A 23,488-nucleotide genomic window follows, 5' to 3' on the forward strand; every position below is an offset into this window, starting at 1 on the left:
GGCAATGAATTGGCAGGTAGTGATTCCAGCTTGGGTGGCCCCAATGGAGAGGGGAATACTTGCAGCAGTGGAGTCCCGAGTGTAAAGCACAAGGGAGCACACTGGGTCATGGACTTAGGGATATTTATATCCCAAAATGTGCCTCGGGGACACCTTTCTGTTGTCATGCTTTGCTGTCTAAAGCTGTTAGGGTAGACTTGCCCCAGAATGCTATTTTACTGATCATCCTTTCTGGGTGAGACAGTGTGTGAATTGTCTGTTGTATGCAAGGCGGAGTGTAATGAAAACCAGAGTGTGCAGGTGCATCAAAAGAGTATCCTGTGCTGGGACTGACTCACCCAGTAATTCTATCAAAAGTTTCGATGGGCACCCTGCTGAAAGTTATGTCACTGGCTCCTCCCTATTGTGATGGAGGCTGCAGCAGCACTTGTCTTTATCTGCTTTCCCTTAGTGGCCTAACTGCTTCATTTGCAACAGGTGTTATATCTCTTGCGAGAGGATGGGGGAGTCTTAGAGTTCATTCCAAGTCTAAAATGACCCTGGATGCCAGACAACTCACAATAGATAGTTCTGGAGTCTGCTTAGCTGGTGCCCCCTCATAGAAAGAGGGAGTGTGAAACTAATCCCCTTTCCAGTTTGTATTGCTGGTGTTTAAATCTAGGGGCATCCAGTCCACTGCCAATTAAGTGACTTAAGAACATAGGAACAGCCCTGCTAGATCAGGCCCAAGGCCCATCTAGTCCAGCATCCCGTTTCGCACAGTGGCCCACCAGATGCTGCTGGAAGCCACAGGCAGGAGTTGAGAGCACGCGCTCTCTCCTGCTATTACTCCCCCGCAACTGGTACCCAGAGGCACCCCGCCTCCGAGGCTGGAGGTGGTCTACAGCCTTCCGACTAGTAGCTGTCAATAGACCTCTCCTCCATGAAGTTATCCAAACCCCTCTGAAAGCCACCCAGGTTGTTGGCAGTCACCACATCTCATGGCAGAGAATTCCACAAGTTGATTATGTGTTGTGTGAAAAAGTACTTCCATTTGTTGGTCCTAGATTGCCTGGCAATCAATTTCATGGGATGACCCCTGGTTCTAGTGTATGGGAGAGGGAGAAGAATTTCTCTCTATCCACTTTCTCCACACCATGCATGATTTTATAGACCTCTATCATGTCTCCCCACAGTCATCTTTTTCCTAAACTAAATAGCCCCAGGTGTTGTAGCCTAGCCTCATAAGAAAGGTGCTCTAGGCCCTTGATCATCTTGGTTGCCCTCTTCTGCACCTTTTCCAGTTCAACAATGTCCTTTTTAAGATGTGGTGACCAAAATTGTACCAATATTAGCAGTTTTATTTTCAATCCCCTTCCTAATGATCCCTAGCATGGAATTGGCCTTTTTTTACAGCTGGCGCACATTGAGTCGACACTTTCAGCGAGCTGTCCACCACGACCCCAAGATCCCTCTCCTGGTCAGTCACCAACAGCTCAGATACCATCAGCATATACTTGAAGTTGGGGTTCTTCATCCCAGTGTGCATCAATTTACACTTGCCAACATTGAACCGCATTTGCCACTTTGTCGCCCACTCACCCAGTTTGGAGAGATCCTTTTGGAGCTCTTCACAATCAGTTATGGATTTCACTACCCGAAAGAGTTTGGTATCATCTGCAAATTTGGCCACCTCGCTGCTTACCCCTGCTTCTAGATCATTTATGAGTAAAATTAAAAAGCACTGGTCCCAGTACAGATCCCTGGGAGACCCCACTTCTTACTTCCCTCCATTGTGAAAACTCTCCATTTATACCTACCCTCTGTTTCCTGTCTTTCAACCAGTTAGCAATCCACACATGTACTTGTCCCCTTATCCCATGACTGCTAAGTTTCCTCAGGAGTCGTTGACGAGGAACTTTGTCAAAAGCTTTTTGGAAGTCCAGGTATACTATGTCAACTGGATCACCTTGATCCACACATTTGTTGACACTCTCAAAGAAGTCCAAAAGGTTGGTCAGGCAAGATTTACCTTTGCAGAACCCATGCTGGTTCACTCCCAGCAGGGACTGTTCTTCTAGGTGCTTTACAATTTTATCCTTGAGGATGTTTTCCATCATTTTGCCTGGAACGGATGTTCAGCTAACCGGCCTGTAATTTCCCGGATCACCCCTGGATCCCTTCTTGAAAATCGGTGTTACATTTGCTATTCTCCAGTCCTCTGGTACAGAACCTGATTGCAGGGATAAGTTATATATTTTAGCAAGGAGATCAACAATTTCACACTTGAGTACTTTGAGGACTGTTGGGTAGATGCCATCCGGCCCTGGTGATTTGTTAGTTTTCAGTTCTTCCAGACAGTTAAGAACATCATCTCTCGTCACTTCTATCTGGCTCAGTTCTTTAGCCGCCATCCCTGAAAAACCTGGTTCAGGAACAGGTATATGCTCAGTATCCTCTGCCGTGAAGATGGACGCAAAGAACTCATTTAGCTTCTCTGCAACCTGCATATCCTCCTTAATAATCCCTTTCACTCCATCATTGTCTAATGGCCCAACCGCCTCCCTGGCAGGTTTCCTGCTTCTGATGTATTTAAAGAAGTTTTTGTTATTCCCCTTGATGCTTTTAGCTAAATGTTCCTCAAACTCTCTTTTCAGCTCCCTTATTGTTGCCTTGCATTTCTTTTTCTAGAGTTTGTGTTCTTTTCTGTTCTCTTCATTTGGACAGGCTTTCCAATTTCGGAAGGAAGTCTTCTTCCCTTTTATGGCTTCCTTGGCAGTACCCAGTAGCCATGCTGGCATCTTCCTGGACTTAGTGGTACCTTTCCTCTTTTTGGGTATACAATCTAACTGGGCTTCTAGTATTGTGGTTTTGAGTAAACTCCATGCACTCTGGAGCGAAGTGACTCTCCTGATTTCCCCTTTCAGCTTCCTTTTCACCATACTCCTCATTTTAGAGAAGTTTCCTCTTCTGAAATTCAAAATGTCTGTTAGACTTCCTTGGTGATTCTCTCCCCACATGTATGCTGACACTATGGTCACTGTTCCCTAAAGGGTCGATGACACTGACATCCCGCACCAGATCCTGGGTGCCACTCAGAATTAAGTCCAAGGTTGCCTTCTCTCTGGTTGGTTCCAAGACCAACTGTCCTAGGGCACAGTCATTTAGTGTATCTAGAAATTTGACCTCTTTGTCATGACCTGTGAATTTACCCAGTCTTTGTGTGGGTAATTGAAGTCACCCATGATTACAGCCCTGCCTCTCCTTGACGCCTCCCTGATTTCCTGCTGCAGCTCCCTATGTATCATAACTTGTCCCCATGTATCATAAACTGAGAACTCACATTGCAGTGCAGCTCCTGAGCATAGCAAAAGTACAATCTCCAAGCCTGGAGATGCAGCTGTAACAGGGAGGCTTCTGGGAGCCGAGCAGGATAAGCTCAGCTGGTAACAAATTATCTTACAAACTTTGTATTGGTTTACTTGAGAGAAATTATAAACTAGCCACAGATGAGTTTTACGTGATGTTTTGGAGTATATTTTTCCATAGAAAAATATCCAACTACTTCTGTCATCTTAGTCACTGAAGTATGTTCAGATTCATTAAAACAGGAAACACACTCCTTAGTAAAAGAAATGCAGACAGTAAAAATGCTAGAATGAGCTTCTTGGTGGAATATTTTGAGAAATACTTCAAATTTTCCTTCATGCCCCCTGTACGCTTACAACTTACAGGTTTCTTTAAATTTTGGTGCATCTTTTTCTATGAGATGGAGAACTGATGCAGAAAATGTATATACCTGTTCTAAAAAACAGAGACATAAAAGCTAAGCTAGATGATATTTTATTACACATGGCAGAATTATTTCGCCCTTTAAACCTTGTGTTAGAGAAGCTTTGTAGGCCAGCAATAAATGGAATTATCTGTCATTTGTCTTGCTTTTGAGATTAAGCAAATTGTGTGTTGTATCTTCTGTGGAAAATTTTCACTTCACTTATCTGGAAAGCTTGTAGTGCAAGGAGAGTACTTGCAACATTACAGGAAGATAGGAAAGGAATTAAAGGAAATAAAGTAACCAAGAATCTGAGGTGAGAATGGAGAAGATAAACAAGTGTTCAAGTACATGGTATACGTGCATCCCATGTAGAATACGTTCTGGAAGGTGCCATCTTGATGAAATGTGTTTGTAACCTTTATCTAAAAGCATAACAGACAAAATAGAGAATGAAATGTTGCAGTTCTGTGTTTATTTGGTAAATGCTGGCAGATTGTGAAAATAAGTTGGTATGTTACATACAGTAAGTCAGCTACAATCCTGCATACAAGTACTCTGTAGTAATAGTGGAAAAGGGCACATTTATAAGACACCATCCTGCAGTATCCTGAGAAGTTCTGAGTTTGATTTCTATCAAAGGGTAGCTCCACAGCTTACGCAGCAAACTTAGTTCCTTTGGTGTAACATGGCTGTATGCAGAGGAAATGGGAAGACATATCCATGTATACATGTCTGAAAACCCTGGACCAGTCAAGATTCTTAAAGGCATGTGGCTGGCTTCCATATTTTATATGCTTACTGAAGGAAACATTAGTGTACAGGTAGCAGACACATTTCCTCCATGAAGTGTGGTGCTGCCCTAATTTTGCTTCACACTGCATAAGCTTCTTGATGAATCTTCATACCCTGTGTAATTGTGATTTAAACAACCTATAGAGGAAACATGTATAAAGTATTAAAGTTCCTAGTTTTTTGTCTTAGTAACATTAAAACTTTGTCCTTACAGTGCTTTCAGATGTTTGGCACCAGTAATTGGCAAGTTCGGTACTAATCTCATAACTAAATTGCTTTTTGCTCAGCTTAGGAATGAAAAGGCGCACACCACTTCAGCTAACACTTCCACTAGTAATTTCTTTCAGTAGTGTCCTTTTGACCTTTATTTCCCAGAGCGCTTCCACTAACCCTGCAGCTGCCACTTTATCCGCTGCATCTGGAGATCTTGATCTGTTCACTGAACAAACAAAATTGGAAGAGTCAGCAAAGAAACAGCTCTCCAAAGACTCCATATTGTCGCTGTATGGCACAGGGACCATGCCGCAGCAAAATCCTCCAGGTAATTGGTTTTCCAGTTTGCTTTTCAAACCTACAATAGGTAGGTTGGGGGTGGGGCAGTTCTCTGAAAAGTATATACAACACAAGCTTTCTTTCCCCATTGTGCAGTGGAAAAACTAAAATCTAAGAAGTCTAAAGAACAAAATTATTCAAGATTGAGAATGATCCTGGAGTGCTACAGCTGTTCACACAACTGTTAGTTAAATCTTTTATTCCTAGGTGCAAACATTTCTTCAAATCTTAGAAGCCATTGTGGCATAAGGCAAAGTCCTGAACAGGCTAGTAAGATGAGATTTCCTGTTCTCTTTTGTTGTTTTCCCCCTTTCCATCCTGCTGCCTTGCTTTCAGGTAGAGATGCCAGGAATCAGGCTTAACTGAAAATGATGGCCTCTGACTGGGGAGACCTTCCTCCCCTGTGTAGCTGCTGGTTATTCATTCATTGATAAGAGAAAAGGACTCTGCATATGGTTGCTACCCTTCTGGTTGTTACTGCCATCTTCCAGACCTGTGTTCCACTACTGAAGGAGCTTCTGGAGCAGAGTTCTAGGGAGCCCTGGCATGAGTTTAAGCTCTGTAGAGCCACTGACGAGAGAGAAGGGAAGAATATAAAGAGGGAAAGTGAAGTTAAAATATTTTTGAAAATGTGGGAAGGAATGGAAAATATAAAAAAGAAGGTGTGAGGGGGATTTAGGATATGTTAAAGCTGTGGAGAAAGTAAAGGGCCAAGAGGAAGAGGATTGTGCGCAAAAAGGATACTAGAAAGCAATGGAAATGCTGAGAGGAGAATTTGGTATGAAAGGGGGGAAATGAAAAAAATAAGACAACTAGAGAGAAGGGTGAACATTGAAGAATTTGCCTTCATATTTCTATTTGGGAGTGAGAGAGAGAGAGAGAGCACTAGTGAAACTCCTAATCTCATTCTTTCATAAAAATAAATTTCTGGGCTCTATGCATGGTGCTGATATTAACCTTTTAAATTTCTAAACTATTTGGGACCAGTTTACTTAAAGGACAGCCTTCTCCCATATGAGCTTATGAGTTTTAAGATCTACCACAGAAGCTCTGCTCTCTGGCCTGCCATGGACAGAATTTTGATTGGTGGATATCAGGCACGGGGCCTTTTTCAGTGACGGCACTTATTTGTGGAATTCCTGAACCAGGGAGATCTAACTGGCCCCCTCTCTGGCTGCTTTTAGAGATCAAGCAAAGGCTTTTTTGTTTGCTTTGTTCCAGGAAGCATTTTGTTCTATAGTATAATGTTGTTCACTGCTGTGTTTATTGCTACCTATTTGGGTTGTTTTAATATTTAAGCCACTTTGTTGACTAGAAACAGCACATAAATAATGTGGTTGGTTATGATGCAGGGGGAAAACATTTCTATATTGAAAAGAATTATTTTTGGAGGGGGGGGGATGGAGGGGAAGGCAACATTCTAAAGGCTAAACCAGAAGCCAAAATAAGTTACATAACTCACAAATGGCCTGCCTGAGACTAAGCCAAGTGGCTTGCAGTCATTTTTCTGTCACTTTCCCAGCCCTTGATTTCTTTCTAGCAGCTGCTAGAGAGGATAAAGCTTGGATAAATAGGATAAAGCTGGAGCAGGGAGAAAGATTAAGAGGCAGCAGTGAAGGCAGTGGCCAGTCCTGTGTCTCCACACTGGGAGTGTTGTGGGGCTAAGGAGAGCCTGCTTCCTATCCTCTTCAGCAACATAGTGGCCAGTCACCTGTGGCTAGACCTCTGGAATTTGCACCCCTACACTTCTGGTATAAAAGAATTCCTCCTCTTAAGAATGTGGAGCTTGTCGCTAATAAATAAAAATCCGAGTGGATCTTGAGTGTAATTCAGCAACACAGCCACTTTGCTTCCTCCTCTCTTGCTTAGCATTTTTTTGACAAATGTAACTGAAGTTCTGTGTAGAAAAGCATGCTTTTGCAAAAGCATTCTTGCAGTTTAAATTTAGAATTTTAGAATTTAAGTCTTTAGAATGTAAGTCTTTGTTACTACAATGAAAGGTGTTCTCCTTTTCCTCTTCCCTTCTACACAATTTAGGTGTATTCATGGGCCAGCAACCTATGCCCTTCCCTGCACAATCATCAAGTCATTTTCAAGGCTTTCCTGCCATGGGAGTGCCTGTGCCTGCAGCCCCTGGAATGATGGGAAACATGATGGGACAGTCGGTGCCTGTTATAGGACAGAATGCAGGCATGATGGTGGGCATAGGCATGCCGAATGGCTTTTCTGTCCCAGCACAGTCTGCTGGTTTAGGACTTCCTCAAAATGTTGTTGGACCCCAAGGAACTATGGTTGGGCAGATAGCCCCAGCACAAAATAAATATGGTATGCAGCCAACTCAGCCAACTCAATGGAACCTTTCTCAGGTGGGAGTCTTTCTTCTTGTTGTTGTTCATGGGAGGGCAGGAACTTGGTGAATTAGCGTTGAATTTCACATACTAGGAAGGGGTTATTTCAGGAAGTCTGTAGCCTCTGCCAGATTTGTGATTATCTTGGATGATTGTATCAGAGCAGACATTGGTTTAGTTAAGTGATGCATTTAAGCTATAAAAAGTAAACTAGATCAAAAAAAACCAAAAGGTCCTACTTTTGGCTTTAGTTTAACAATCGGAGGGCGGGACACTAAGAGTTTTCTAGGTAAGCAGATAAAAATCCAAAAGAATGTGTAATTAACATTTTGATCTTGTTTTCAAAACTTAATTTTGCAATACTTGCTCATATAGAGTGAAGTCTTAGTTGTAAATTAGTCGTGCCACTAGCATTTCAAGTAAACTGAGCTGTAAACTTGCATTATTTGTATCTGTTTAAGCCTAAAGTCCTCATGATCCATATCATGAGCTTCCAACAAATTATTTCTGATTTAAAGATCCCTGTAAGCTTAAGAATCAGGACAACTATTCAATAGGGCCTGTACTAAGTTGCCAGAGCAGCATGGTTGTCTCTTAGGGCTGGATCCCACACTGCTTCAGTAACATCTATAGGAAACAATCCTATGGCTTGGGGCTGGTGACATTGACAAGAGAGGGAGGCCTATTGCACAATCTGCCTGCTTGCTCCCTACAGTGTGGTATGGGTTTCTGCCAAGGGAGCAGTAACTACATGGCTGCAGTAACGTAAGAAGAGCATACAGCCATAACTAGTGACAGAGCACACAGATGACAAGCAGAAGGTTCCAGGTTCAATCTTCAGGTAGGACTGGATGAAACCTTGGAGAGTCACTGTCAGTCAGTGTAGACAATACTGTGCTTAATGGGCCAGGATCTGACTCAATATAAGGCAGCTTCCTACGAACAGGCCCATGGTAACTCTTTGATAACCACTGGCTTACAAAAGAATATAATTACCTAGGATGGCACACAAGTCCTCAAATGTATGGGCTGGTGAGCTGATCAGTAGCTTGAATTGAATCAAGAATTAGCAGGTGTGGAAAGCAGCTAGAGCAAAGGTGCTTAGCACGTAGCTTGGAACTCTAATGTGGCCTGTGAAATCATCTTATTCTGCCCGTTTCTGGCTGTGGCCCCTCGCTGCAGCTATAAACCCCTTTGCAGACAATGTGATGTGACTGTCCACTTCCTAAACCAGCATATGCACTTCTGCATCAGTCACTCCCAGCTGTGCGTTACTGAAGGAAAGTACAAGCATGTCCCATAAAACCTTTAGAGCACAAAGAGGCTCTAGTCTAGTGGAAACTTGGAGGGGAGAATGGGATAAGGACTTAGCTATCATTAAATAATTTTTCCAAAGGGTAGTTCAATTATCAATATGATGCTGCTGTAGAAGGCTTTCAGGAAAGGAAACAGTTTAACGGTCCTAACATGGCATGACACAAGAATGGCTTTAACAACCTTAGTTCCTAATAATTTAGAATGTTTCTTAGTCTGTTATGCATCAAATGACATTTACAAGGTAATGCATCGTTGTCTTGAATGATATATAAAATATTAGCAAATCTCCGCCCCACCACCCCAGTACTTTTTTCTAAATGGTCTAGGAATGATGGAATAAAATCACCTAGACTTTAGCACATTTCCTACAACCACAATCTATAGTAATTACTTATTGCAAAATGGCATTTTTAGTTGCTTTTTGAAAAAAAAGCATTTAAAATTATGAGATTTGAGAACTAGAGCCATAAGTGGCCTAACAGCTCTGTTTAATGTGAAGCAGAATAAAAAGCAGTAACTTGTGGGTGCCCCAATCTCTAAAACGGGAATGCAAATTTTACATTGTAATAAAGGGTCATTCCATATGTTTCCAGAGCAGTGTGAGCACAGTTTCCACGTGGCTGGATCCCATCCTCTGTGGTAATGTTTGTAGGAAGCAATTACTTGGGCAAGGTAATTCCTATGCCAACATAACTGCTGTTAGCATAGGAAGTTGCAACATCAATCACCCAACCGCTAGATTGCTTACTGTGGGTGTTACCAAAGGGACATGGCACCCAGCCACATGGAAATGGCTCCACTCTGGTAACCTATCTATTGGCCCTTTATACAGCTTGATACGGCTTCTTGGCAGAAAAGCTTCTTGCATAAAGCAGAAAACTTTTAACATCTGAAAATATCTTCATTACTATAAATATCAATTCAAACTGTTATTTGCCCTACACTTCGGATTGCTACATTCTCTACCATTTGAAGCTAAAATATTCAAGACGACTCTGCAATGAGGAGACAAAACAGACTACAGGATTTTAGTATTCTCAAGCTAATGTCTTCAAGCTTTTAGGTTCTGTGTTTGCTTGCACACAGACAGTATTAAGGAGTTCAAGATTTAGAATAGATATGAAAACTTTGGGGTGTTTCAATCATTTATGCTAGTTGCAAAACCATATATTTCTAACTTAGTTGTGTTGCTTTGAGAAACCAGAAGTTTATTTAAAAGTATTGGTCAGTCAAGCTGGAATCTATATTTTAAAAAGGAAATATTTCTGGGAGCACAATTCATTATTTGAAAGGAACCTATTTCTGTGATCAGAATAATAGGTATTATGAACATATATGTCCTTTACTGAGACAGAATTTGGTATAGTGGGCTGGTTTCTTTTAAATTAAACTTGGGTCTTATTTACTATTTGAATTTTAGTATGGAATTTGTGTATATGAACATCTGTATGACTTGATGGCACACTTTACCTTTACACTGACTAGAATTCTGTATGCACTTCACAGATGAATCAGCAAATGGCTGGAATGAATCTGAGTAGTTCCAGCAATATGATGGGCTTTGGCCAGCCCCCCAATACAGTGGCAGGATGGACTGGAAGTTCCTCGGGCCAGACTCTCAGCACACAACTCTGGAAATGAAAATTGCAATAGAAGCTTCATCCAGATTAGAGACCTGACATTCCGTGCACACAAACATTTAATTTCCTGGGTCTGTCCATGTACATATATCTTTCCCTCCTTTCTCCTTCTTCAACCTCACAGAATTGTTTATATTAAGAAGTAATCTTAACTGACCGTGTTGTGGTCTGTATTGACTTAAATTTTGATGTAGTGAAAAGCAGGTTGAGAACACCTATCATCGGCAGCTCTCTCATTTTACAGTACACTTGATTTCATGAATCATATCTTTCAGAAGAGCTACATGACCAACTACATACTCAAATTATTTTATCAGTAATAGATCAAACGTTTGCATATAAGGGAAATAGTTATCATGTTAGTACTATCTCTAATATGTAAAGCCCTCTCCGCCAACTACCCAGGAATCCCGTAGAAGGTACTGTATGAACAAATGTTAATCATATAAAATAAGAGTGTATATGTATTACTGAAGAATGTTTTTCCTTGTGTAACTGATTTTGTTTCATCATTCTTCTCACTGTAATATTACTATGATGTGCTGAACAGGGACAATAGATAGTGAAAGAGAGATAAACCTGGATGTCACTGTGGCTCCATCAGTTTTCTTTAAATTAGAAGTTAGCGAACTATTTGAGTTTCTTGTTTCAAAATAGGCAATCTGACTACATATGTATGTACAGAGGACTAATTTAAAAATATATATTACACAACATACATACAGGGTAACTCACTCAATTGTCTATTTTTTGTCTTTACAGCTGTATCCAGGTTTATGCCAGTAATTGTGTTTACATTTTATGGTGCCTCGTATTGATAAGCTGTTGCTTCCCTATATTAAAGAAAGAAATCCATAGACCATTGTGTGACTGTTTCATTCTATAACATCTTGTCTACTGTTTTTCAAAACAAAGCTGTTTAATTCTGGGGCAAATAAACATTGAGCATAAATAATCTGGCAACTGGCATTATGGATGGAAAAATGAATTGAAATTTTACATTGATTTTGATCAGTTGCTTTTTAAATGTTCCACTGCATGTAACTGGGTGTCTTCCATTAAAAAAACAACAACCTAAAATTGAAATAGTTTCTTAAAATTACTAAAGCAAGATTGGAGAGATACATGCAAAACAAGTGAAGACAAATTACGTACATCTTGAGCCATCTGACTTGAGTTTATCAGACAGATTGTTTGCACAGAAGTCTTTCATTAGACCAGTAAAGGATGTTGTTGCACAGCAGCAAACTGTACGGTGTTTGAATGTTTAACTGAGTTTGGTAGGCATAACTGTGACATCCATTAATTTTGATGTGTCCCATTTTATGCTTACAGGTCATACCTCAATTTTGATAGCATCCAGGTGATACTTTGGCTCATTAGCTAGGTTTACCTTTTCTGTTCGAGTGTGCCATACAAGAACCTAAAAAATTGGGAGAAAAATAGTTCTGGTTATAACTATAAGACAAGTGATTAGAGTAAAAGAGAGTAAACTATAAAATGAATACCTTTGTGCAGTTGTTGGCTTTTGGCTCCAGTTCTTCCACTGTGGTTATCTGTTTCAGAAAATCAGATTCCTGCATCCCAGGCTGTGATCCACGACGTTTGAATACTGCTTTAGGGTTGGACAAAATCACCTGAAGGCTCACAGCAAACCCTTTAGAAAGCAAATTTTGTTAAACAATTAAACCAAAGTTACAAACATTTCATCTCTTTCAGTTAGCTTTAGAAATCTTTTTTTCACTAACTTGCATTTTGTAAACAAAACCCTAAATGTTTAGCATCGTAAAGCAGTTAATACAGTTTCACTTGTGTGGTTGCCTCATAACTTATGCAACTTATTTTTCATGCTACAAGCCATTTTGTCTTTCTTTCAAAAATTAGTTGCTATGTTCCTCCTCATCTCTGAATTCCTTATACATTTTGATATAATGTAAATGGTGGAATTTGATGAACAGCCTGCCTCCTGGGAAATGGTGAAATTTAAAAGGAATATGGACCATTTTTTCCTTCCCCAGTCATCACCTTTGTAATTAACTCAAAATTAAAGTCTGAAGTGAATGTAATTGCTGACTAGAGGGCAAAATAAACTCAACTTAATGAATTCTGTATGCAAACTAGTTTTTCATTGATATTATAAATGATTCTCTATTTCCATTTCACGATAAGAGTAATGTAGAATTTATATTTGATCACAGCACTTGTTTTAAAAAGGCTCTGAAGACAATTCTTACTGAGTGGACTTATTAATGTGGATACCCCCTAACTGTGTGTGTCAAGACTCACGTTACATGTGGAATGGGTTCTAGGATATGGACAAAACTGGCTAAATGTTGCACAGATTACTTCTCTCCCTCTCAGGAAATCAGCCCACTTGTTGCAAGAGATGCCACTGAAGTACAATATGACATGAAATGTTTAGCACTGGATGATTTCAGTGGCTTTTTAATCAATTTGCTAGAACATAGTGAGAGGTGGAACAAGGTTTGTGAAAATATTCTACAAGTATTACATACACTAGAAACCTCTTTCTTAGCATGTTTAGCTGTAATCCTTTCGGCTGACCTATTGCCAGTTCCTAAGTTTGTCTTAAAACATCAGGATATATAGAAACTCACTATCTTTTGGACTCAGGTTTTCTCTTGCTTGTGTCTTAAGAATGCCTAAAATATTTCTAATTCCTTATGCTGCTTATGAGTTTAAGGGAGATTAAATTTAGCCATCACGTTTCTGAGTATTTTGGTTACCTCCTGTAATTGCATTTTTTGTTTTACATTATACAATTTGTGCCACAATATTCTACATTATGCAAGCAGGCTTATGGGACAAAAAAAAATTAATGTGACAAAATGTTTCTAAAAAGTGGGGGTTGGGGGACACAAGCATCATTTTTATTTTGAGGCAGGGCTCAGGTTAGGACCTGTTTCTGGTGCTACCATCTACAGCTCAGTTGTGATACAGAACATAAGGTCATGTTCCCTCATTAATAACCAGCCTGAGCCCATCTGTAAAGCTGAGATGCTGCCAGGGGGAGAACTTGCATCCTAGGAGAGGTGAGTTACAGATTCTCAGAAGTTAAGATTATGCACCAAAGGTCTGGATGCTACTCAGAATAAGTGTGCATAACCAGCAGAAGCTCTTTCTATGAATGGGAGGACCCCTGTGTGAGCTCAGCTTTCTTTCAATTCTGCTTCCAGTCTGGATGCTGTGCTTTAAAGGCAATCCTGAAGCATTCATTGGGACTTGCTTTCAAGTGAGTGTGTTGAAATGACTGGAGTGCCATTTCCCCATTGATCTATAGTTACCCTGGAGCCAAATCAGTTAAACTACTTGTTAGTTCTACCAGGACCACCTTGAACTGAGCAATTTGAAAATTCAGACTCTGTACTGAATGGCTCTGAAAGTGGTCAGAGTGCCTGTCTGAAATATAAGTTGGTCTTCAATAAAACTCTGCAGTGCTGAAAGCAGCACATTTTATTAGGTTTACCTACTGATCCTGTTTAGTGGCAGAGGCTTCGCAACTAAAGTATGACTTCAAAATAAGGTGCAGGTGAACATTTCCCTCCTGGTGGAAGGGGTGGCAAAAATTGAGCTCAAGTTATATTTCAATTCTGTCTAAAACTTCAGAGCACAGCACTTTCTAATCTTGCTTAGGAAAAATAAATCACTTTGGCTCAGAGCTAAGGGATTCTATAAGATTACATCTTCAAGATACTGCCACAAAGGCATACTATGCAAGCTACTTTAAGCAGCTAACATGTGGTCTACGTTTCTGTTAGATATTTACTTCTAGACACTTCACTGACCGATAATCTCCAGTTGACTGAATATACAGCTAATATCCTTGAATAATAATTTTAAGGAAGGGCAATTGTGATGTCCAACCAAAACCAAAGCAGAACAACTTTGGTTACTGGAAGGTAAATATAACTCCTTAAAACTGGTTTGAAATTATAGCTGTCAACTTATCTAGAACATCTGTGGCTGTAGTGAACCAAACAAGCCTTTCTTGAGGGAAAATTTAGCAGCAAAACGGGAACGGCTTGCTGGCTATAGAAATGAATGGGTTGAAGTGTAGCTCAGAAAAGAAAAAGTTTTCTAGTAGCCTGCTGCATCCATCTGATTAATAATCTTCAAGATCCTGCAGCACTTTTCTTTTGTCACTTCCACTGTCAGAGAATGCTGTTCCATTACAAACAAAGAAGTTGCCAGAAGGGGTAATGGGTGTGGTCCATAGAGACCACTCTTATCTCAGCTTTTTAGATAAAGCTGCAGATGGGATACAATTGAGAAATTCAGACTTATTGCAGAAGCCAAGGTTCACATGGCCTCCCAGGAGCGCTCACTCCCCCTTCCCATCCCCATGCCTACTTCCTTTGCAGGTGTTATGGCCCAGGCCACTCATATTGGACCAGAACTCATAGCCCAGCAGGTCAGGCTGAGGCCTGTGTGTCTTTGCCAGCAATTCCATTGAGAGAAACACTGTTCCAAGGCCCCACTCAACTCTGAGTGAAATGATTAACTCCTAGAAGACAAGTTGGAAGTTAATCCCTTCCTCTGACAGAATGCTTATGTTGATGTCACCTATATTGTTTTGCCTTAGTCAAATGCATTGATTAACTAGCCTCAAGCATGTACCCCTAGGCTGTTATTTTAAACATTCTTTTTCTTAGAATCACACACTAAGTAGATGTACACAAGAAGTAATTTAATTGCTGTCTCACACATAGAGCTTAGCTTCTTCCTTCTTAGACAACTCCTTTTGACTTTAACACTCTTTGGAGCAAGAAGCACTAGGAGCCTGCCTCTTAGGCAAAGACAGACCAACAACTTAAGAAATGCAGATGTTTCGAGAACAAGAGGAGCAAACTGCTTCCTGACAACAAAAAGACAGTATGCAGAGGATGCTGCTCTGAACTGTCTAACAAATAAACTGTTTTGTCATGAGAGGGAAATGTTATAAGAGCGACTGACACTTTGGAGATCCAGAACTGAGATTGCTATCTTGAAAGAACTCCTACTGCAGGTCTATGGGAGCCAGCTGCTATAAAAAGGGGTCTCTGGCCATGGCAAATCAACAAGCTTTGCCCACCAGCAGATCTTTGCTCAAGAGTGATCCCAGGGTTCGCTGCTCAAGCTGTGGGGCTAGAGCAGGAATTCTCTCCATAGATAGGAACCGTCAGTGACTTCCGCTGTGCATGAAAAGTCAAGACTACCCAGCCATGGTGCTCTCTATCTCTGCTTTAATCTGAGCATTTACCACCAGCCTGCCTGACTGCTTGAAGCCTGCATCGTTTCCAAGCTCCAGCAACAAACAAGTCCTTCGTGAACCTGGTGAGATGCCTATTCAACACACAGCGCAGCCTGATCCCCCCTCCTCTCTTGCCTATGAATCACTGCCATCCCTCTCCTAAGCCCTCCCTCCTTTCTCTGCTTCTCTCTAAATGTTTTATTAGGATTTGTTAGATAGCTGTAATTACTGACTGCACATACATGTGTTAGCTAGGCACATTGCACTATTTATTTATTTATATTTTTATACTGCCCTTCCAAAATGGCTCAGGGTGGTTTACAGCATGATAAAAACAATTAAAACAAGTTAATTAAAATTAAACTATTAAAATACAATAAAACCAATTAAACAGCTAAAACCCCTGGAAATCAAGGCAACAATTTAAAACAGTCAATCATTTAAAACCCTGGAAGGCCAGGTCAAACAGGTAGGTTTTAAGGGCTCTCCTGAAGGACAGCAATGATCTCAAATTACGAATTTCTGCCGGGACTGCATTCCACAGCCCAGGAGCAGCTACAGAGAAAGCCCGCCTCTGCGTCACCACCAGACGAATCGGTGGCAACAGTACCTCCAGTGACTGTTGCTGGTGTCTATCTTATGTTTCTTTTTAGATTGTGAGCCATTTGGGGACAGGTATCCATCTTATTTATTTATTATTTCTTTGTGTAAACTGCCCTGAGCCATATTTGGAAAGGTGGTATAGAAATCAAATAAATAAAACTGGAGATGGACCTCTTCAGATGACCTTAACGTGCTGTGGGGATCATGTAAAAGAAGGCGCTCTCTAAGATAACTCGGACCTAAGCTGTTCAGGGCTTTAAAGGAAATAACCAGCACTTTGTATTTTGCCTGGAAGCATATCGGTAGCCAGTGTAACTGTTTCAAAACAGGAATAATCTGGTCTCTCTGGGTTGCCCCAGAGACCAATCTGGCTGCCGCATTCCAAACTAACTGAAGTTTCCGGACTACATACAAAGGCAGCCCCATGTAGAGTGCATTGCAGTAGTCGAGTGGGGAGGTTAACAGCTGATGCACTACTGTTTTGAGGTCATCTTCTTCAAGGAATGGGCGCAGCTGTCGAATCAACCGAAGCTGATAGAAAGAACTCCACCTGAGATACCAGGGTGAGGCCTGGGTCCAGGAGTACTCCCAAGCTGTGCACCTGCTCCTGAGGGAGTGTAACCCCATCCAGCACAGGAAGATCTAACTCAGCCCTCAGATTCTGAGCTCCCACAATGAGCACCTCTCTCTTGCTTGGATTCAGCTTCAATTTGTTCTCCTTCATCCAGCCCATTACTGCCTGTAGGCAGGCATTTAAAGAATGAGTGCCATTTCCTGAAGATGAAAAGGAGAAGTAGATTTGGGTGTCATCAGCATACTGATAACACCCAGCACCAAATCTCCTGATGACCCAGCAGTTTCATGTAGATATTAAAAAGCATTAGTGACAGAATGGAGTCCTGGGGGACTCCATATAACAGTTCCCATTTTGAGGAGCAACTGTCACCAAGCTCCACCATCTGGAATCTACCCGAGAGATAGGAGCGGAACCACTGCATCTTGAATCGGAAACATGTTTTTAATTTGGATGACCTGTTTGAATTTTATCCTGATGAGCAACTTGCTATAATAAAGCCCACTGAAGTTTCTGAGTGTGTCTCCTCCTATCTCTGCTTGCGTGCCCAGATCCTACATGGTCACCATCTCCAAGAACCAATTCAATTTATGTATGATGTGACTTTCCCTCTTTCCCTCTGAGCATATACAGAGTGTGAAACCAGGTGTAGTTCACAACACAGGGTAGGCTCTGCCAAGACATCCCCATGTCTGAATCCACCATTCTTGACATAGCCCAATCTGCTTGCTTCAGAGATATCAGAGATCTGAACTTGAGTTAGTTTGGGATCTTGGACTCCCCAGAGCAAGTAGTTTAGGATATGCCAAGATTAGTTGTGATTTCTGAACCCACCAATTTCACCATATGCTACCCTATTTTAAAAAGTAGGTATGCAGGCAGCAATGAGAGGGGAAGTATGCACTCCTAGGGCTGAGGGAGGCTGCCTGAATCTTGGGTTACACATTGCTTGAACCCACCTGTGTTTGTTGGAGCACATGGAATCAGATGCAGTAAGGCAGGGGTGGGATTATATGGCTCCCCACCCCCATATAAATAAAATATTTGGGGGAGAAGAGCTGAGGACTATTGAACAAGGCAATATCCTAGAAAGTGAACCTTCAAAATAGGAGCAATAGCCCAAGCTGATGAGGAACTACGGTGGGGATAAGAGGCTGTATCCCTGGAATGAACCAACCCTGAATTGGGTGAGGAGCATCTGGTGAGAAGCTGGCATAGTGGAAACTGTTTTGTGGTGGTAGTAGTTGGGGGTGGGGGGTTGTCAGACTAGATGCACAGTTATCTAACTACATTACAGAAATATGCTTAATCCCAGAAATGCCACCTCTTTCACTAAAAACAGCCTATGAGCACACTAGCACAGCATATTACTTTTATGTAATGTTTCAAACATCTTTTTCATTTAGAAAAGCAGAATTTGAAGTCTGCTAGCTGTTCACAGATTCGGCATGTTGTTAAATGTGATTACATAATTTAAGGCAGCCTCATACGCCGGCCACATTTGGAGTACTGCGTAGAGTTCTGATCACCATATCTGAAGGAGGACATTGTAGAACTAGAAAAGGTGCAGAAGAGGGCAACCAAGATTATCAGGACCCTAGAGCACCTTCCTCGCGAGTCAGGGCTACAGCACCTGGGGCTCCTTGGTTTAGAAAAAACGACGACTGCGGGGAGACATGATGGAGGTCTATAACATCATGCATGGTGTGGAGAAAGTTGACAGACATTTTTCTCCCTCTCGCATAACACTAGAACCAGGGGCCATCTCATGAAAGTGATTGCTAAGAAGTTTCGTACCGACAAAACAACATACCTTTTCAAACAATGCATAATTAACTATGGAATCTTCTACCACAAGATGTGGTAACAGCGAATTGCCTGGATGGCTTTAAGAGGGGTTTAGGTAAATTAATGGAGGACAGGTCTATCAGTGGCTACTAGTCTGAGGGCTATAAAGCACCTCCAGCCTCAGAGGCAGGATGCCTCTAAATATCAGTTGCAGTGGAGTAGCAGTAAGAGAGAGCGCATGCCCTCAGCTCTTGCCTATGGCTTCCCAGTGGCATCTGGTGGGCCACTGTGTGAAATAGGATGCTGGACTAGATGGGCCTTGGGCCTGATCCAGCAGGGCTGTTATGTACAGGTGAAACTTGGAAAATTAGAATATCGTGCAAAAGTCCATTAATTTCAGTAATGCAAATTAAAAGGTGAAACTGATATATGAGACAGACGCATTACATGCAAAGCGAGATAACTCAAGCCTTAATTTGTTATAATTGTGATGATCATGGCGTACAGCTCATGAAAACCCCAAATCCACAATCTCAGAAAATTAGAATATTACATGGAACCAAGAAGACAAGGATTGAAGAATAGAACAATATCGGACCTCTGAAAAGTATAAGCATGCATATGTATTCAGTACTTGGTTTGGGCCCCTTTTGCAGCAATTACTGCCTCAATGCGGCGTGGCATGGATGCTATCAGCCTGTGGCACTGATGAGATATTATGGAAGACCAGGATGCTTCATTAGCGGCCTTCAGCAATTCTGCATTCTTTGGTCTCATGTCTCTCATCCTTCTCTTGGCAATGCCCCATAGATTCTCTATGGGGTCAGGTCAGGCGAGTTTGCTGGCCAATCAAGCACAGTACACTGTATACTTTTCAGAGGTCTGATATTGTTCTATTCTTCAATCCTTGTCTTCTTGGTTCCATGTAATATTCTAATTTTCTGAGATTGTGGATTTGGGGTTTTCATGAGCTGTATGCCATGATCATCACAATTATAACAAATTAAGGCTTGAGTTATCTCGCTTTGCATGTAATGCGTCTGTCTCATATATCAGTTCACCTTTTAATTTGCATTACTGAAATTAATGGACTTTTGCACGATATTCTAATTTTCTGAGTTTCACCTGTATAAAAGTTGAACTCTCTTCCTTTTGGGCTACAAGTGAGTGGCATAGGCGTATATGTATATGCAGACAGGCTTGTAAGTTTTGCAAGACTAATTTAAGGATTTCCTGCTCTGCAGTACGTTTATTTAAAATGAAATCTAAACTGTTAAAGTAATACACACTCATTTATCTATCCTGTTTTGAAGTGAAACATTTTTTTAATGAAATCAAGCTAAAAGGTATTGGATGGAGGAGAAGACAGCACCTACCATGTCAGTTTCCAAAACAAATGGCTAGTAGAAAGTTAGATTATTATTTCTGTATTCCATACTCATTTTTCCCTTTGATCAAACTGTAGAGTAGTTAAGCCACCGATTATAGATACTACTTCTGAGGCATCTTGTGAAGAAGATGTTTGCAATGCAGACAAAGTAGCAGAAGGTTCCCTGTACGCTCCCCTGTATCTGTGATTTTCTGTAGCTTTTGGTCTGAAAATAAACACTGCATTAAACTGTATTAGCTAAAATATGTCACTGTTTCTGAGTTCACAACAGGAGAAATTGGGCAAGCAGGCACCAGTTGAGGAGAACTGCATTTGGTGGGTTGCTGACATAGCAGTTTGTACAGCGATGGATGAGATTGCCTTTGGCACTGCAGTGCTAGTGTGGAGTCCACACGCCAGCCATGGTGCATCAAGTGCTTCTGTGCTGGTCTGTCCCTCTGGTCTCTCTTCACTACAGCTGTGCCATGTTCACCACTTATTCAGCTCTGACAGGGGAAAGCATGACTAGGCAGTGTCAGCGATGCTCCTGAGATTATACAAGGACTATTTGATCTACACCCAGATTGTTAGCAGCACCGGCATTTGCCTGATGCTTTTTAGAACCAGAAATGCACAGCATACATTGCTGCTTTAGCAACCATATACAAATTGCTGGGTGCACGCTGGGCCAAAATATGGGGGAATGGGGAGGGAGTGGCTTGGACTTCAAACCCATTACAATAAGGAAACCCGAGCCAACTGGAAGCAGAAGCAGCAACTTTCTGGGCAGTGGATGAGTCAGGCTCCCCTCTGCAATGAGAAGTGGGAAGGCAGAGAGAACCTCACATGCGTGTGCTAGAATTGATCGTTTTGAGAGCAAGTATACCTCCCTATCGGGGACACTGTCACAAAATTAAAAGTCTCAAACAAAGTTCCTAATGGCCACACCTTGTTGGCTTCTCCTGCCTGCTGAACTGGTTGCCCTAGTCAAGGTGGGACATCAGTGGCAGTCACAAGCCTCTAGTGGTGTCTCTTCCAGGGACTTCTGGCACTAGACATAAAGGAGATGGATTCTTAGAACAATTTGCTTTGGGCTTGGATTTCCTGTGCATTTGCTTTTTTCTTGCATCAACACCACACATTGGATTAATGAGGCTGACTCACATGATGGATGAGTGGGGTTGTAGTCTTCAGCAGGCCATTATTTTAGAATAAAACATTCACAAGTGGGGGGGGGGCTTTTTTCTTTTCAGCACATTGGTATATCAGAACAGCAGGTAAAATGGATCTAAGGCGGCAGAAAGTTGGCTTTTGTATCTGGCCAAAGGCAGGAGGAAGACGGGTAAATGAAGGCGCACAGCAAACAAGCTCTGTTCACATGAAACAGCTGCAATATCGGAACCCTGCTTAACAGGAGACTTTTGTCCACTGTTCTGTAGTGATATCAACTGAAATGCTATTTGTTTGGCCCTTCAATCTGGGAGAGTTTTAAGCACAGTAGCTCAGGCGTTAAGCAAATTCTCAGCAGTGCGGCATGTCAACACCGGAGGCCTGATGCATGTTAAGTTCACATTAATTCAAGATGAGTGCATGATTAGGCATCTAGAGAGACAAGCCTTTTGTTTTGTGTTGCTGAATTAACTGACTCTGGCCACTGAATTATAGCCATTTCTGTCTGGCCTCTGAATGCCCATGAGGAACCACATCCACAGCACATCATCAATGAGACTCTATGGATTTGAATGCTGGGATTAATCTTCCAGATGTGCAGCTGCCCTTTATTCTCCATCAAGCTGTTACCTTGAGAGTCCAAATAACTTCCAAGTCTGAGCATCTTTAAACTGTCTGCATTTACAAAACCTCTTTAGACCATGAAATATCAGCATACTTTAAGCCAAGTGTCCTCAAACTCCGTCATAATATTTGAAGCAGCTTCAAACCTTAAATTACTATACAGAAGGAACTGTATATGTAATTAATGTGAACCCTGAAGAATAGATTTTAATGTGCAACAATCCTATAAAGTGGAGATTTTGCTACATGTGCAGTCGGTATATATGTGATGAGAAGCTATAAGCAATCACAGCTGCTCAACATGCATACACAGAAACCTCTGTGAAGGACTGCTGCATGTCCACAACCTACATTCATTCTGGTTTTATCTTAGCTCCCACACGGAATCCAAATGAAAGTGGATTTGCACAACTGTATTTACAAGGTTAACTTATCATTGTACCATTGTGTGAAATGTACCAGCACACACCCAAAACTAAATTGATAATAATGAATTCAGGCAGTCCCTCAATCTAGAAAGGAGGGAAATGGATAGACGTAAACTGGCTTTGGTTCAGAGAACTTCTGACTGCCCCACAACACCTAACTCCCACTTGGGGAATTATACAATATTTAAGCAGAAGAAAATGACATCTGCTAGCACAAAAAGAAAAACAGGTCATGCGATATGTGCCATCTACGTTCTCTTTCTCTTCTCTACTACACACAATGGCAAACAGCCTTCTCTGAAATATAGACACTTACATCTGAGCAGAAATATAGCTGCCAATACATCCAAAGCAATTCAGCCAGCACTTGAGATGCACAGAGTACTCGCAGAAGACCGGCCAAGCATACAGGCCAACAGCTAGACAGAGCTCTGCAGTCATTAAATATACAGCTGAAGATTGAGGAGATTAATTTCTGGAGCTTTTTTTGCCTTCCCCATTAGCGGCAATGGTGGTTGCTGAATTCTCCCTTAAGCAGGGCTTTTCAAACTGTCTATAAACTACCCCAGCCTTCATTTCACATAAACCAACAGAAAGTTATTTATTTTGTGATGAAGTAGCATTTTGAACTATCTTACAGGGCTTGTTTTCCTTTGCAGTGTGCTGTTCATGGAATGATACTACCTGTCTGCAGTAATTAACGTAGGTGCAGAGAAGGGATTCAGTCAAGCATTCCAACAAAAATGCCATATAAAATTCAAATAAATGGGAGAGTTTTGTTATTAAGAGTTTTAATAGGAGGGTCAGCATGATGTAGTAGTTAACAATCAGTATTGAGTCATTCACTCTCTCTACCTCCCCTATCCTACAAGGGTTGTTGTAAGGATAAAGTGGGTAGGATGGAACCCACCTTTCCTCTTAAGAATGGAAGGTGGTGTACATGATTCCTCACCACCATCCCATTTTATCCTCACAACAATCCTGTGAAGTAAGTGAGGCAGAAAGAGTGAATGACCCAAGGTTACATAGGAACATAGGAAGCTGCCATATACTGAGTCAAACCATTGGTCTATCTAGCTCAGTATTGTCTTCACAGACTGGCAGCAGCTTCTCCAAGGTTGCAGGCAGAAATCTCTCTCAGCCCTATCTTGGAGATTCCAGGGAGGGAACTTAGAACCTTCTGCTCTTCCCAGAGCGGTTCCATCCCGAGGGGAATCTCTTACAGTGCCCACACATCAAGTCTCCCATTCATATGTAACCAGGGCAGACCCTGCTTAG

At 41.5% G+C, this 23,488-nt stretch overlaps 2 protein-coding genes across 6 annotated transcripts in view; one reads left to right on the plus strand and one right to left on the minus strand.

The window, feature by feature from the left end:
• SMAP1 (small ArfGAP 1) overlaps nt 1–11,262 on the plus strand; it is a 169,703-nt gene extending 158,441 nt beyond the window's left edge. For all 5 annotated transcript variants that reach the window (XM_053286762.1, XM_053286761.1, XM_053286763.1 and 2 more), the window contains 3 exons: nt 4,922–5,087; nt 7,136–7,464; nt 10,270–11,262. In XM_053286762.1, the coding sequence (XP_053142737.1) occupies nt 4,922–5,087; nt 7,136–7,464; nt 10,270–10,404 (630 nt within the window). In that variant the 3' untranslated portion in view covers nt 10,405–11,262. The remainder of the gene's footprint in view (nt 1–4,921; nt 5,088–7,135; nt 7,465–10,269) is intronic.
• The window catches only part of B3GAT2 (beta-1,3-glucuronyltransferase 2), a 46,360-nt gene continuing 27,081 nt past the window's right edge, over nt 4,210–23,488 (minus strand). The window contains exons 3-4 of the mRNA XM_053286766.1: nt 11,912–12,060; nt 4,210–11,826 (exon numbers count right to left, since the gene is read on the minus strand). Coding sequence (XP_053142741.1) covers nt 11,740–11,826; nt 11,912–12,060 — 236 coding nt within the window. The 3' untranslated portion in view covers nt 4,210–11,739. The remainder of the gene's footprint in view (nt 11,827–11,911; nt 12,061–23,488) is intronic.

This window comes from Hemicordylus capensis, chromosome 1 (genome assembly GCF_027244095.1).
Source record: "Hemicordylus capensis ecotype Gifberg chromosome 1, rHemCap1.1.pri, whole genome shotgun sequence".
NCBI classification, from domain to species: Eukaryota; Metazoa; Chordata; class Lepidosauria; order Squamata; family Cordylidae; genus Hemicordylus; species Hemicordylus capensis.